Genomic DNA, 16,256 nt, shown 5'->3' on the forward strand with positions numbered 1-16,256 from the left:
AGTTAAAGGAAAAAGGAACAGGTTGAAGATAAGCAGAATTCAAGATGAATAAGTCAATTGGCTGGAAAAAGATAAACATATAGCAGATGCAGCTATTGGTTTTTAGTTGAAGCAATTCACAAAAGATAAGAAAGCTAATGACTTTTATCTATTAAATGATATCCCTGAGCTCATATTAAATGAGGAAAACATTATTCTGGAGGCTATACCCAGGGAGGATAAAGTGAGAAAGGTTGTGTTTAGACTTAATGGGGATAGTGCATGTGGAAAAGATGGTCTTTCTAGTGCTTTTATTAATCTTGCTGGGGCATCATAGGGCCTGACATTTTTAGAATGGTTGCTAATTCTCTTGCAGGAAATACTCTCCATAAATTTATTCCTCATACTAATTTAGTCCTTATTTCAAAGAAAGATAATATGCAATCTTTTTCATATTTGCGGCCTATTAGTTTAACTAATTTTATAAATAAGATTCTATCAAAAATTACTCATGATAGATTTGAAATCCTTCATCCTAGACTTAATTCCCAATCAATCAAGTTTTATAAAGTATAGAAGTATCATTGAGAATGTGTTTTTGACACAAGAGTTGATTATAAATATTGGTAAGAGAGGAAAACTAGCTATGTGGTGCTGCTAGATATGGAAAAAGCATATGACAGAGTTTCCTGGTTCTTCTTGGTAAATGTTCTAAGGAAAAGAAATATTTATAACAAGGTAGTAATGTGATTTAGAGGTTGATCTCAAATAACTACTACTCCATCTTGATGAATGGGCAAACAGTAGGCTTTTTTCACTCTACTAGAGGGATTAAATAAGGGGATTATTTTTTCCCAATTCTTCTGTTGAGGTGATAACTAGGATTCTTAATCAACTTTTTGAAGATCCTTGTTATGTGGGATATGGAATACCTAAATAGAGCTCAAACTTAAATAATCTAGCTTATGCTGATAATAGTATAAATTTTTCTTCCTCTAATGGTTATTCTATTGATAAAATTATGCAAATTTTGTAGAAATCTAAGCAACAGTCAGTTCAAAAGGTGAACAAGAATAAGATCTTTTTCTATATGTGTCAAAATTTGGATAAAAGTTAAGTATTGATGGTTGAGCAGAAACAAGTATGGTCAATAGGTCTTATTCTTTAAAATACCTAGGTTGTCCTATTTCCTACACAAAGAAGAGTAAAAAGCACTATGCTAATCTTCTTGATAGAATAAAAGGTAAACTTTAGGTATGAAAGAGAACGATGCTACCATATGGAGGTAAAAAGGTGCTTTTGACAAGTATTTAGTAGAGCATCCCAGTTTATGTTCTATCTGAAAATGTTCTTCCAAAGTGTGTTATCAAAGAGCTATATAAATTTCTTGAAAAAATATTTTGGTATAATAAAAAGAATGAAAGAAGTAAGCATTGGTCTGCATGGGAGAATGTGTGTTTTCATGAAAAAGAAGAGGGCTAGGCTTTACGAGGCCTTAGTGATATTTCTCAAGAACGTTTTGCTAAACTATGATGGAGATTTAGAACATAATATAATTTGTGGACTAACTTTTTATGCAACAAATATTGCAAGAAACAAATCCCTACTTTAGTTCAATGAAAGGTTGGTTCACTAGTGTGGAAGGCTATGATAGAAATAAGGAGAAGATTAAGATTTTTCTATGGTGGAGCCCAAGAATGGTACCTCTACTAGTTGGTTTGACAACTGGACTAACACTGGCTCATTGTTCCTGCAGCCTTCTAATGTTTTGACTTGTCATCCCTTGAAGGATATTAGGGGGTTTTAGAGAAACAAGGCTAGAATTTTGAGAAAATACAGGAAGTTGGACCAAAAGATATGGTTGACCATGTCAGAACAAAGCTGAATCTTGTACAATATAAGAATGTATGTGATAAACCACGATATACATAACTAGTATTAGTAAATTCACCACCAAAAGTGTTTGGGATATATTAAGGCATAGATTAGATATTAGTGAAGATTTGCAATCCATTTGGTTCCAAGGAGTTCCTTTTAAGTACTTATTTCTTACTTGGATCATTTTCTTGGGAAAGATACCAATGGAAACTCTTATGAATCAGTGAGGACCTAATATTTCTAGAGATTGTGCATGTTATAATATTCTTAATGGGGAAACCATTGACCATTTATTCTTAAAAGGGGAGACAACAGAGAAAGTATGGTAGTATTATTATGGTACAATATGTGTAATTAATATTAGACTTAATGTGAAGCAAGTATAAGATTGTGGAGGGGGAACATGGTAATTCTTGAGTGAAAACAATGTACCAGATGATACCTATTGTTATTCTCGTGTTTCTATGGCAGTGAAGGAACAATAAAATTCATGGTGGCTCTTATAAGTGGAGGAAGATATTCGCAGAGATCAATAAGTGTGTTGCTAACATTTGTGAAACTAAGAATCAAGATACAGGTTGCTGGAAAAAACTAGGATTATATAACACATGTTCTTTATGCTTATAGACCAATATATATGTAATCACCCTTCAAGTTATTTCCTGTGACTCCTCTTATTTTCATCATTAGAGCTTTCCCATAGCTGTCCCAAGTTAGTTATGACTTGTTGGAACTGATAGTTCAATTATCCGGCAGTTCGTTTAGTTTTTAGAGCCATTTTCCTTTTAAAAGTCATTGTTAGTTCCAAATGGACACCGAGCAAAAACCTTAGTGAAATGATATTGGAAGCAAATTTTGACTATGCCAGCAGCTCCAAAATATTAATTTTAGGTTTGTTATACCTTTGGTTTGGGTCTCACTACACTCGAATTTATTTTGACCTATTAGTTAGAATGTTTATAAATTAGGAATTTGGGTGTAGGACTCACATATGGTTGAAATAACCTTGGATGGAAAATCTAAATTTGCCAACGCGTTTGAAATATTGAAATAAATATCATTTCATATTTTGCTTGCTCATATTGGATTTCGGATACATCCTGAGGCATTGGCCAAAATTAAGAATTTATTCTTAGTTTCAACTGTCATCTGGTGCAGTAGAAGGTACCATAATAGCAGCGGGTGTATCACAATCACAATGTCGCAATTGCGGCCCGTATGCTTGCAATTATGTGAACCAAGGACCTAGGAAGGGGTATTTAAATGCTCTTTTTGTCGAGAATTGCCCATTTTCCTATTGCTTAGAGTCCCATAAACCCTAATAGAGTGTGTAGTCCACAAATTGAGTCTTATGTGTTGATTGTGAGCTTGAATAACTTGCATATTATGGTACAATATCTGTAATTAATATTAGACTTAATGTGAAGCAAGTATAAGATTGTGGAGGGGGAACATGGTAATTCTTGAGTGAAAACAATGTACCAGATGATGCCTATTGTTATTCTCGTATTTCTATGGCAGTGAAGGAATAATAAAATTCATGGTGGCTCTTATAAGTGGAGGAAGATATTCTAAGAGATCAATAAGTGTGTTGCTAACATTTGTGAAACTAAGAATCAAGATACAGGTTGCTGGAAAAAGCTAGGCTTATATAACACATGTTCTTTATGCTTATAGACCAACATATATGTAACTACCCTTCAAGTTATTTCTTTTAACTCCTCTTATTTTCATCATTAGAGCTTTTCCATAGCTGTCCCAAGTTAGTTATGACTTGTTGGAACTGATAGTTCAATTATCCGGCAGTTCGTTTAGTTTTTAGAACCATTTTCCTATTAGAAGTCATTGCTAGTTCCAAATGGACACCGAGCAAAAACCTTAGTGAAATGATATTGGATGCAAATTCTGACTTTGCCAGCAACTCTAAAATATCAATTTTAGGTTTGTTATACCTTTGGTTTGGGTCTCGCTACACTCGAATTTATTTTGACCTATTAGTTGGAATGTTTATAAATTAGAAATTTGGGTGTGGGGCTCACATATGGTTGAAATAACCTCGGATGGAAAATCTGAATTTGCCAATGCATTTGAAATGTTGAAATAAATATGGTTTCATATTTTGCTTGCTCATATTGGATTTCGGATACATCCTGAGGCATTGGCCAAAATTTAGAATTTATTCCTAGTTTCAACTGTTATCTGGTGCAGCAGAAGGTACCGCAATCACGGCTGTATCACGATTGCAACATCACAATTGCGGCTCGTGTGCTTGCAATTATGTGAACCAAGGACCTAGGAAGGGGTATTTAAATGTCATTTTTGTTGACAATTGGCCATTTTCCTATTGCTTAGAGTCCCATAAACTGTAATAGAGTGTGTAGTCCACAAATTGAGTCTTGTGTGTTGATTGTGAGCTTGAATAACTTGTATATTCATGATTAACAATGAATCTAAGGTATGAATCTTTAATTTTAGTGTTGAATTTTTAATTATTTGACCAAAAGCCCAAATGGCTTGAGGGCTTGACTTTAGCCCAAGTATGTTTAGTTTGCACCAAATTCTTGAGGGATATAACTACCTAATGGTATTTGAATAATGGGTTGATCTTGAAAACTCATTTTTATATGTGGGACCCACCTAGGTTTTTTTTATGTTGTTTTGAACCCAAAGCACAATGGTGCAATACGGGTATTGATATTCTCATAATAATGCATTGATTATGTTTTGATAGCTTGGATCCTCAAAGAAGCTTCGCGAAAAGGGAAAGCAAAGGTTGTCAGTTTGTGAGCTATATTCGGATTTTAGGTAGGCTAGGCTTACTTCTTGTTAGATTAAGCTATTATAGTATGACTTTGATATCTTGTTAAGATTGGGAGGGGATTTTGGTGTTGATAAGGTAGATGGTAATGTTTGGGATTGAACTCATAAAGTATGATGATTGACTTATAGACTAGAACCTTGGTTAGTTGAAATTTTTATCTCATAAATAGCATGAGAATGCTCTAGTTGTTCTAGTTAGACGGGAGGGACCTTGTTACTTATATTAAAGAGTAAGTTGACCTTAGCTGTGCATAGTTAGGAAAATTGCCCCTAGTTGCTTTAGATGAATTAAGAGTAATACTTGAGGAAGAATTGTACCATAGAACTAATGTTGATTGATAGACCTTTAAGATATCACTTAGATGGATTAACTTAGTCTCGGGTAGAAGTTAGACTTGAAGAGAAATTTAGGGTATTAGAAGCAAAGCTTGACCCGCCTTAAGCTTAGACTATGTGCTTTCATTAGTGACCTAGATATTTGTTAAATGCATAGGATGTGCCTTTGGTAATATGATGTCTAATCCCGGTAAATAGTTTATTCATGATGTTGCTATTGGAAATAACGTGCATGATTGTTGCTAATTATTGATAATGCTTGGATAGAAATGAAATGTCTTATAGATTAATCCCATGGCTATGCTATCACTTAAGTCATTGACTAAATTACCATGTGAGCCCTGGATTATGTTATTACTCATATTATGTTCAATCCTAGTGACTAACTAATGTTTGTGCTAAGAATCCTCTTGTGTGCTAATAATGTGAATTATGCTAATAAAAAGGGGCTCTAAAAGATATAAATATGGCTTTATATTTTACCATGCTAATGATTATGTTATGCCCAGTAATATATTGGGTGTTTATACCATATGAATACATATGTGTAGAATTAAGAATTCACCTAGTGGGTGTATTTAGCCTTGCATAAATGGATTAATTAAGGAATGATACCTATTAGAATGAGCTATGTGGTAGCTAGTTAGCTATTAAGTATTTATATCACTTGATGGCTATAAGTCCAGAATACTAGTTAATAAACCTTGTTTAGTGAAAATGTGGTAACTAGCAATTATGGTTGTTACGTGACTGATGATTTTAATAGGTTAGCATTGGTGATTATTAGTGATATTGATGACTAGGTTATGATGGCTATTAGTTGTTAAATGAGGATTTGTAGATTAATAATGCTAGATAATAAGAGACGTTAGTTGATAGATAAATAAATGTTCAAATGATGATTAGTGACCTTTTCTAGCTAGTGACTAGTACGATTATGATGATTAGAAATGAGCATTGGTTGAATGGCTTCTATGGTCTAGTAGTGAATCCTGACTTAGTACTGAATGTTGTCTATTTAGTGATTAATGGTTAGATGTCATCTCGTGAATAAGTATTATGTAAAGAATCGGTTAGCCTAATAATTAGAGGTCATTGATGACTAGTGCATTGGTAGTTTTTTAATAATCATCAGTTAGTTAATAATGAGTAGGTAGAGTATATTAATGAGATAGATAGCTATATGGTGATATGGTTATAGGTATTAGTACTTTATATATGTTATTCCATTAGGGTATTGGTTAATGATTATAGATATGGGCAAATAGCCATTGATGGGAATATGGAAAACCATGGAAAAGAAAAAGTTGGTTATATATCTATATATATTGATGATTTGATCCTTTGATGCACTCTCCGATGGTATAGGACATCGTGATGGGTTCTTTAAGTTATGTTTTTTGGTTGTACTCTCTGGTGGTATGGGATGCCGTGGTGACTTCTTTTACTTTATGCTCTAATGGATATTTGTCTCCAACTTGGTAATTATGCATTTGTATTCATATTAGTGTCGTTTTTTGCTTTTGGATTATTTATTTCTTATATATGATGGTCTTGCGTGTATTGATATGATATGTCATATTATCATTCTAGTTTGATAATTTATTTTATATAGTGACAATGAAGATGATTCAGGTTTGATTCTGTACCTTAACTTAGAGATATTATCTTGCTTTATATCATCTTTATATCATAATTTAGCTCAGTCGATCGATGATGCCTACTGAGTACCGATTATTTTAGTACTCATACTATACTTCTGTACCTTTTTAGTGTAGACTCGAGCATTAGTTGCTGCCGTTGAGTTGAGAACGTACAGTGTTGATCTTCCAAAGATAAAGTGAGCTCCTGGAGTTTCGAGTCTCTTGCTTCCCTCTATACTTGTTTGGTCTTTTATATTTGAGATGGATATATTGACTATTTTAGACTTATGGGTTGTATTTCCTATTATCATACTTAGATGTTCTTGTACTGATATTACGAGGTCGTGGGATTGATATTTATATTTTTATTGTCTTCTTTTAGTTGAACACTGTTGATTATAATTGTGTTTGTGTATTTGAGCCTCGTTAGGAATTTCTACTAAAGTAACCCATTGCCTTAGCTTCGAGTCATAATGTTGCCTTACCAACTATGGTTTTTAGTAGGTACCATCATGATTCATGAACTGGGTCATGATAAATTGGCATCAAAGCCTTGGTTTTAATGATATTGTTGGTACAAGAGCAAGTGTCTAATAGAATCCTGTGAATCAGAACGTTGACGTTCGTTTCCTATCTTTGGAACATTCTTAAGAGTCATTCACTTCTTTCACTCATATCGTGCTAAGAGTCTGAGTTGGTTTGTAAAATATTTCCTTGACTTTACTCTTTTGCAGATGCCAAGGACACATGCTACCTCTATGTGAGATGGGGATTATGAGATTGAGCCTAGGGATCCTACTTCTGTTCAAGGATAGCCTCATGAGGTGTCCCCAGTTAGGGACCAGGATGGACCGTCTCCCCCAAACCCATTCTTGCACTTGAGCCAAAGATTTCTCTACCGCAGCTAGAGGTGGTCCAGGGACCAGTCCAGGCTTTGCCAAGTTATATTTCCTCTCCATTGCTTAAAGATGCCTTGATTCAACTATTAGGTATTATTGGTGGTGCGTCATCAGATGGTGCACAGACTATTGGGGTAGGAGTACAGCCTGCAACTGTAGCTCCTGGAGTTAAGTTTCTTCTCTGTCAGCAGTTGTTCAGTCAATGGCTTCTTAGCCAGTTGCGACCTAGCCTGCTATGTCTGCTGAGGAGCAAAAGATGCTGCATAGATTTTTGAAGTTAACTCTGCCTAGATTTTCTAGTTCTCCTGGAGATGATGCATTTAAGTTTCTCACTGCTTTCAAGGATAGGCTCTGTGGATTAGGCCTTGTTGATACTCGTGGTGTAGATTACACCATATTTTAGTTGGTTTATTTGCTCGACACTGGTGGAGAGGTTTTATGAGTTCTAAGTCAGTTGGATCTTCTCCCCTATTATAGACTCAGTTCTTCGAGACACTCTTAAAGAAGTATATGTCGCGCAGCCTTAGAGATCGACTGAAGGATCAGTTCACCATATTGAAGAAAGGTTCTATGACAATCACTAAGTTTGAGGCCCATTTTGATGAGTCGACCAGGTATGAGACTTCTATTTTGGATACTGGGTATGAGAGAGTTTACTGCTTTATGAGAGGACCGAGACTACAGGTAGGACCTTTGTGGAGTTTTTAGATCATGCTAGAGTGATAGAAGACATGCATCATGAGGGTCGTGATAAAAGGCCTAAGTACCAGGGCATATTTGGTGGGAGCAGTAGTAGTTCTCGATTCAGAGGTGGTATTTCTCATGTTACATATCCTTCGCATCCATATTTTTATCCTCAAGTTCAGACTACTCGACCAGTTCTGGCAGCTCTTCAGACTACTGACAGAGGTTGATTTGGTACTAATGGTCACGCTGGTAAGGGCGGTGATCAATCTTTGAGAGTTTCATCTATGGGTCGTGCTAGACGTTGTGGTTACTCCGGTTTAGCTGGATCTATGATTTTTGGTTCTGCTTGTGACTCTTGTTTTACTTGTGGTCTTTCTAATCATTTTTTGCAAGAATGCCCTAGTCGTGGGGCGATATTTGTTCTAGCCCAGGGTGCTACCCCTATTTAGATAGTTTATCCCTCAGGTGGTTCACGAGGTCATAGAGGTAGTTATCAGGGTGCTCGAGGTGGTACTCAGGTAGGACAGAAGGTTGTCCACGTTCCCAGCTAGGTGGCGGACGTGGTCAGTTATATGCATTTTCCGCTAGACCTGAGGCTAAGACTATGGATGATGTAGTTATAGGTATGATTTTGGTGTGAAGCGAGTCGGTTCTTGCTTTGTTTGATCTTGGATCCACTTATTTTTATATATCTGCTTATTATGCACCACAGTTGGACTTGACTAATGATTTATTATCTGCATCATTATATGTGTCTACTCTCGTGGGTGAATTTTTAGTAGTGGATCAAGTATTTAGATCATGTGTTGTGACAATTAGTGATGCTGATACTTATGCCGATCTTATTATTCTGGTTATGCTTAATTTCAATGTGATTTTAGGTATGGACTGGTAATCCAACTATTACATGATCATGGATTATTTTGCCAAGATCATTACCTTATTCATGCCCGGCGTACCCCCAATCATATAGCAGAAAGCGATTAGCCATGAGATGATAGGGATTATTCTTATATTTGATCTAGAAAACTTATATCGAGAGGCTGTGATTCATATCTTGCTTATATATGTGATACTCGTAAAGAGAGTCCGTCACTTGACTTTGTTCCTGTTGTTTATGAGTTCTCTGATGTGTTTCCTACCGACCTATCTGGTATTCCCCCTGACTGTAAGCTTGAGTTTTCTATTGACCTTACCTATTTCTATGGCACCTTACCATATGGCCCATACCGAGCTTAAGGAGCTAAATTCTAAGCTTCAAGATCTTCTTGGTAAGGATTTTATTAGATTAAGTGTATCCTCATGGGGAGCTCCTGTACAGTTTGTAAAGAATAAAAATGGCTCTATGCATATGGGTATTAATTATAGGCATCTTAATAAGGTGACTGTGAAGAACCTTTATCCTATGCCTTACATCGATGATTTATTCGACTAGCTTTAGGGTGCAACCATGTTTTCTAAGATCAATTTGAGATTCGGTCATCATCAGCTAAGGATTCGGGTTGAGAAAATCCCAAAGACTGCTTTCAAGACCCGTTATGGTCATTATGAGCTCTTGGTAATGTCTTTCGGGCTGACTGATGCCCCAGCCACATTCATGGATTTGATGAATTATGTGTTCAGGCCCTATCTGTACTCCTTTGTTATTATGTTCATTGATGAATTCTTGAGTATTTGAGGAGTAGTAAGGAGCATGTGTAATATTTAAGGATCTTTATCCAAACCTTGCGAGATCATGTGCTTTTGGTCAAGTTCTGTAAATGTGAGTTTTGGCTTAAGTCAATGCCATTCCTTGGAAATATGATATCTAAAGCTGGTATCATGGTAGACCCAACAAAAATTTCGATGATTCATGATTGGGCTAGGCCTACGTCTTCAACTAAGGTTCATAGATTCATTGGTTTGGCCCGATTATTATAGGCACTTTGTTGAGAGCTTTGCCACTATTTCAGCCCCTATGACTAGATTGACTCAAAGGGAAGTTCTTTTTCGATTGTCAGAGGAGTGTGAGTTGAGCTTTGGAGAGCTCAAGGATTATCTTACTTCTGCTCCAGTGTTAACTCTTTTTGTTGAGGGTGAGGGATTCACCATGTTTTGTGACGCTTTGGGTATTGGTCTTGGTTGTGTTTTGATGCAGCAGGGTTGTGTCATCACTTATGCTTTTAGACAGCTTAAAGTGCATGAGCACAATAACCCTACTCATGATTTAGAGTTAGTGGCAGTAGTTGTTGCACTCAAAATTTGGAGGCAATATGTGTATGGGGTGCATTGTGAGATTTTCACTGATCATCACATCCTTCAGCATCTTATGACCCAGTGAGAGCTTAATACTTGACAATGTGTATGGATGGAGTTGCTAAAGGACTATGATGTTTCCATCTTATATCATCCGGGTAAGGCAAATATGGTAGCTGATGCCTTGAGTAGCAAGGCAGTAAGTATGGGTAGCTATGCATGCATATCAGTTTCTCAAAGGCCAATGCACGGGACATTCAGTCCTTAGCCAATTTGATGGTTCACCTTGATACTTTGGATCCTACAAGGATTTTGGCTTATGTGGAGGCGAGGTCCACCCTATTTGAGTGATTTATGATCGTCAATATGAGGATAGCAAGCTGTGTTTCCTCCGTGATCAGGTGGTAAGTGGTGAGTCTGAGAGGCATATCATAGATTTTGAGGGTATCTTGAGATTCCAGGGTCATATTTGTGTTCCTCGACTTGATGACTTGATTCAAATTCTTTATGAGGCATATATTTCTAGATATTCCATTCATCCCGGTACTGCTAAGATGAATAGAGATTTGAGGTAGCATTACAAGTGGGATGGTATGAAGATAAACTTGGCAGACTTTGTGGCTTGTTGCCTATGTGGTCAACAAGTTAAGGCCGAGCATCTACATCTTGGAGGAATGACTCATAGGTTGCCCATTCTCAAGTGAAAATAGGAATAAATTACTATAGATTTCAATAGTGGTTTACCTCATACTTCACGTGGTCTTAATGGTATTTGGGTTATTGTGGATCGTTTGACCAAGTCGGTATATTTCATTCCTATTCAGATGACCTTCAGTGCTGAAAATTTAGTACATAATTATGTTCTGGAGATAATTCATTTGTATGGGGTGCCCATTTCAATCATATCAGATCGTGGTTCTATGTTTACTTTGCAATTTTAAAGAGCGTTCCAGGAAGAGTTAGGTACTCGAGTGGATTTGAGTACCATTTTTCATTTGCATACTGATGGTTAGTTCGAGCAGACTATTCAGGTGCTTAAAGTTATGCTCTGAACCTGTGTTATGGATTTTGGAGGACAGTGGGATCAGTACTTAGCATTGAAGAGTTCATATACAATAACAACTATCATTCAAGTATTGAGATGATGCCTTATGAGGCTTTGTATGGCAGGAGATATCATTCTTGATAGGATAGTTTAAGACTTTTGAGGTGAGACCTCGTGGTACAGAATTGTTTCAGGACACATTAGATAGAGTCAAGGTGATTCAAGATAGGTTAAGAGCAGCCTAGAGTAGGCAGAAGGCTATGCTGACCGTAGGCTCCGTACCTTGAGATTCGAAGTTGGTGATCGTGTGTTCCTTTGTGTTTCACCTATGAGTGGTGTGATGAGGTTTAAAAGGAAAGGTAAGCTCAAACCTCGGTATATTGGTCCTTTTGAGATTCACCGCGCAAGTGGCAAAGTGGCCTATGGTTAGCCATGCCTCCAAGTTTTACTGTTGTTCATCCGATTTTTCATGTCTCCATGTTGCGAAAATATATTCCTGATCTATCTCATGTGCTTAGGTGGGACTTAGTCCAATTGGATGAACAGTTGACCTTTGTGGAGGAACCCATGCTTATTTTAGCTAGTGACATGAGGCAGTTGTGTACCAAATAGATTCCTATAATTAAGTTTCAGTGGAGGCACTGCCCAGTGGAGGAGGCCACTTGGGAGCTTGAGAGCGATATGTGGACCCAATATCCTCACCTGTTTGAAGCTTCAGGTATTTTCTTCATCTTTAACATTTGGGGACGAAAGTTTCTTAGTAGTGGATATTGTAATGATCCTTCAAGTTATTTCTCATGACTCTATTTATTTTCACCATTACAACTTCCCCAAGTCATTTATGACTGCTAGAACTGATATTTCGGTTACATGGTAGTTTGTTTGGTTTTTAGAACTATTTTCCTATTTAAAAGTCGTCGCTAGTTCCAAATAGCCCCAGGGAAAAAACCTCAGTAAACTAATATCAAATATGAATTTTAACTGCGCCAGCAGCTTTGGAATATAGATATTATATTAGGAAGACCTTGGGTTTGGGTCCCACTGTACCCGAACGTATTTTGATCTATTAGTCAAAATATTGATAAATTGAAAATTCAAGTATGGGGCCCACATAACGTCAAACCGACCTCGGATGGAAAGTATGACTTTTCCAATGTGTCCAGAATGTCAAAATTAGTGTGGTTTCATATTTCGCTTGCTCATATTGGATTTTTGATGCATCCTTAGGTATTGGCTGAAACTTGGAATTTACTCCAAGTTTAAGTTTTCATCTGGTGCAGCAGAAGGTACCGCAATTGCGATGCTGCAATTGCAGCCCACCTTCATGTGATCACGTGAACCGAGGACCTGGGAAGGGGTATTTAAATGCCTTTTTTGTCGAGAATTGGCCTTTCTGCCATTGCTTTGAGCCCCATAAACCCTAATAAAGTATGTAGTTCACAAATTGAGTCTTGGGTGTTGATTGGAAGCTTGAATAACTTGCATATTCATGATTAACAACGAATCTAAGGAATGAATCCTTCAATTTAGTGTTGAATTCTTGACTATTTGACCCAAAATCCCAAATGGCTTGAGAACTTGACTTTAGCCCAAATATGCTTAGTTTGCACCAAATTCTTGAGGGATATAACTCCCTAATGGTATTTGAACAATGGGTTAGTCTCGAAAGCTCATTTTCCATATGTGGAACCCACTTGGAGGTGTTTGGTATCGTTTTGGACCCGAAGCATAATGGTGCAATATGGGTATTAATATTCTTGTAATAACGCATAGATTGTGTTTTGATAGCTTGGCTCCTTGATGAAGCTTTGCAGAAAGGGAAAGCAAAGGTTGTTGATTCGTGAGCTATATTTAGATTTGAGGTAGGCTAGGCTTACTTCTGGTTAAATTCTTTATTATAGTATGACTTTGATATCTTGTTAAGAGTGGTAGGGGTTTTAGCTGTTGGAAAGATAGATGGTAATTTTGGGATTAGTTAAAGCACTTAGGCTATTGAACTCATAAAGTGTGATACTTGACCTATAGACTAGAACCTTGGTTAGTTGGACTATTTATCTCATGAATAGCATAAGAATTCTCTAGTTGTTCTAGTTAGACGGGAGGGACCTTGTCACTTATATTAAAGAGTAAGTTGACCTTAGTTGTGCATAGTTGTGAAAATTGCCCTAGATGTTTTGGATGAATTAAGAGCAATACTTGAGGAAGAATTGTACTATAGAACTAATGTGGATTGATAGACCTCTATACATGACTTAGATGGCTTAGCTTAGTCCCTGGTAGAAGTTAGACTTGAAGAGGAATTTGGGTGTATTAAAAGTGAAGCTTGACTTGCCTTAAGCTTGGACTATGTGGTTTTATTAGGGACCTAGATACTTGTTAAACGCATAGGATGTGCCTTTAGTAATATGATGGCTAACACTGATAAATGGTTTATTCATGATGTTGGTATTGGAAATGAAGTGCATGATTGGTTGCTAATTATTGATAATGCTTGTATAGCAATGCAATGACTTATAGATTGAGCCCATGACTATGCTATCACTTAAGCCATTGACTAAATTACCATGTGAGCCTTAGATTATGTTATTTCTCATATTATGTTCAAGCCTAGTGACTAACTAATGTTTGTGCTAAAAATCCTCTTGTGTGCTAATAATGCAGATCATGCTAATAAAAAGGACTCTAGAAGATATAACTATGACTTTGTATTTAACCTTGCTAATGATTAGGTTAAGACCGGTAATATATTGAGTATTCATATTATATGAATTCACATGTTCATGCACCTATTAATATATTGTGTTGATAATAAATAATGAGGTACGATGGTATGTCTTTCCTTCCTTCTCTTTCACTCTATCCCTTGTTGGACTTGCATTTATTATTGATCTATTTGTACATATATATTGATGTTATAATGATACCCAAATATTTTGGAGGATTTATTAATAATATGATGATACCCAGCAAGTCCAGAGGATATATTAGTGATATGACGATACCCAGCAAGTCCAGAGGACATATTCATGATATGATAATACCTGGCAAGTTCGGAGGATATATTGATGATATAATGATACCCGTCAACTACGGAGGATGTATTGAAGATATTATAATACCCAACAAGTTTGGAGGATGTATTGATGATATGATGATACTCAACAAGTCCGGAGGATATATTGATGATATGATGATGCCTGGCAAGTCTGGGGGATATAACGATGTTATGTATGGTAAGCATATATATGTTTATGTATGGTTATGCCTTTATATGATTACATCTATATTTACTTTGAGGGTATGATGATTTTCTTGGGATGTCAGTTATAATTCTTCCATACTAATCACTTGCTAAGTGGCGTAGCTCATGTTAGTGCTATATAGTAAGTAGAAGTAGAATATGTCGAATATTGAGTTAAGACTAGTTGGTAAGTGAAATCTTGCATAGAATTAAGAATTCACCTAGTGGGTGTATTTATCCTTGAATAAATGGATTAATGAAGGAATTTTACCTATTAGAATGAGCTATGTGGTAGCTAGTTGGCTATTAAGTGTTTATACCACTTGATGGCTAGAAATCTAGAGTACTAGTTAATGAACCTTGTTTAGTTGAAATGTAGTAACTAGCAATTATGGTTGTTATGTGTCTAAAGATTATCATAGGTTAGCATTGGTGATGGTTTGTGATATTGATGACTAGGTTATGATGTTGATTAGTTGTTAAATGAGGATTTGTAGATTAAATGATGCTAGATAATAAGAGACGTTAGCTGATAGACAAATAAGTGTTCAAATGATGATTAGGGCCTTTTCTAGCTAGTGAGTAGTGTGATTGTGATGATTAGAAATGATCATTGGTTAAATGGCGTCTATGTTCTAGTAGTGAATCTTGACTAGATGTTGAATGTTGGCTATTTAGTGAATAATGGTTAGATGTCATCCTGTGAATAAAGATTATGTAAGGAATCAATTAGGCTAATAATTAGAGGTCATTGATGACTAACGAATTGGTGGTTTATTAATAATCATTGGTTAGCTAATAATGAGTAGGTAGAGTATATTGATGATATAGATATCTATATGGTGATATGGTTATGGATATTAGTACTTTGATATATGTTATTCAATTACGGTGTTGGTTGATGATTATGGATGTGGGAAAATAGCCGTTGATGGTAATTTGGAAAACTATGGAAAAGGAGAAGTTGGTTATATAGCTATATACATTGATGATTTGATCCTTTGACGCACTCTCTGGTGGTATGGAACGCCATGATCAGTAATTTACGTTATGTTCTTTTGGGTGTACTCTCGATGGTATGGGACGCCGTGATGAGTTCTTTTTCTTTATGCTCCAATGGTGTTTGTACGCCAACTTGGTATTTACGAGGTTGTAATCGTATTAGCCTCAGTGTACACTTTCGGATCATTTACTCCTTATATATGATGGTATTGGCGTGTATAGATATGATATGTCGTATTATCATTCTAGTTTGATCATTTATTTTATACACTGATAATGAAGATGATTCAGGTTTGTTTCTGTACCTTGACTTAGAGATATTATCTTGCTTTATATTATATTTATATATAGATTTAGCTCGGTCAGCCGATGATGCCTACTGAGTACACGTTATTTTGGTACTACATTTTTGTACCTTTTTTATGCAGACCTGAGTACTAGTTGCCGCCAAAGAGTTAAGATTGTGTGGTGTTGATCTTCCGGAGACAGGG

General features: G+C 36.2%; 1 protein-coding gene across 1 annotated transcript in view; it reads left to right on the top strand.

Moving 5' to 3' along the window:
* Positions 1–7,790: 7,790 nt before the first annotated feature.
* Positions 7,791–16,256, top strand: part of LOC107871885 — a 48,166-nt gene continuing 39,700 nt past the window's right edge. Inside the window, exons 1-3 of the mRNA XM_047412154.1 lie at positions 7,791–7,937; positions 8,033–8,169; positions 12,750–12,808. Of these exons, the coding sequence (XP_047268110.1) occupies positions 7,791–7,937; positions 8,033–8,169; positions 12,750–12,808 (343 nt within the window). The remainder of the gene's footprint in view (positions 7,938–8,032; positions 8,170–12,749; positions 12,809–16,256) is intronic.

This window comes from Capsicum annuum, chromosome 5, assembly GCF_002878395.1.
Source record: "Capsicum annuum cultivar UCD-10X-F1 chromosome 5, UCD10Xv1.1, whole genome shotgun sequence".
Lineage (NCBI taxonomy): Eukaryota > Viridiplantae > Streptophyta > Magnoliopsida > Solanales > Solanaceae > Capsicum > Capsicum annuum.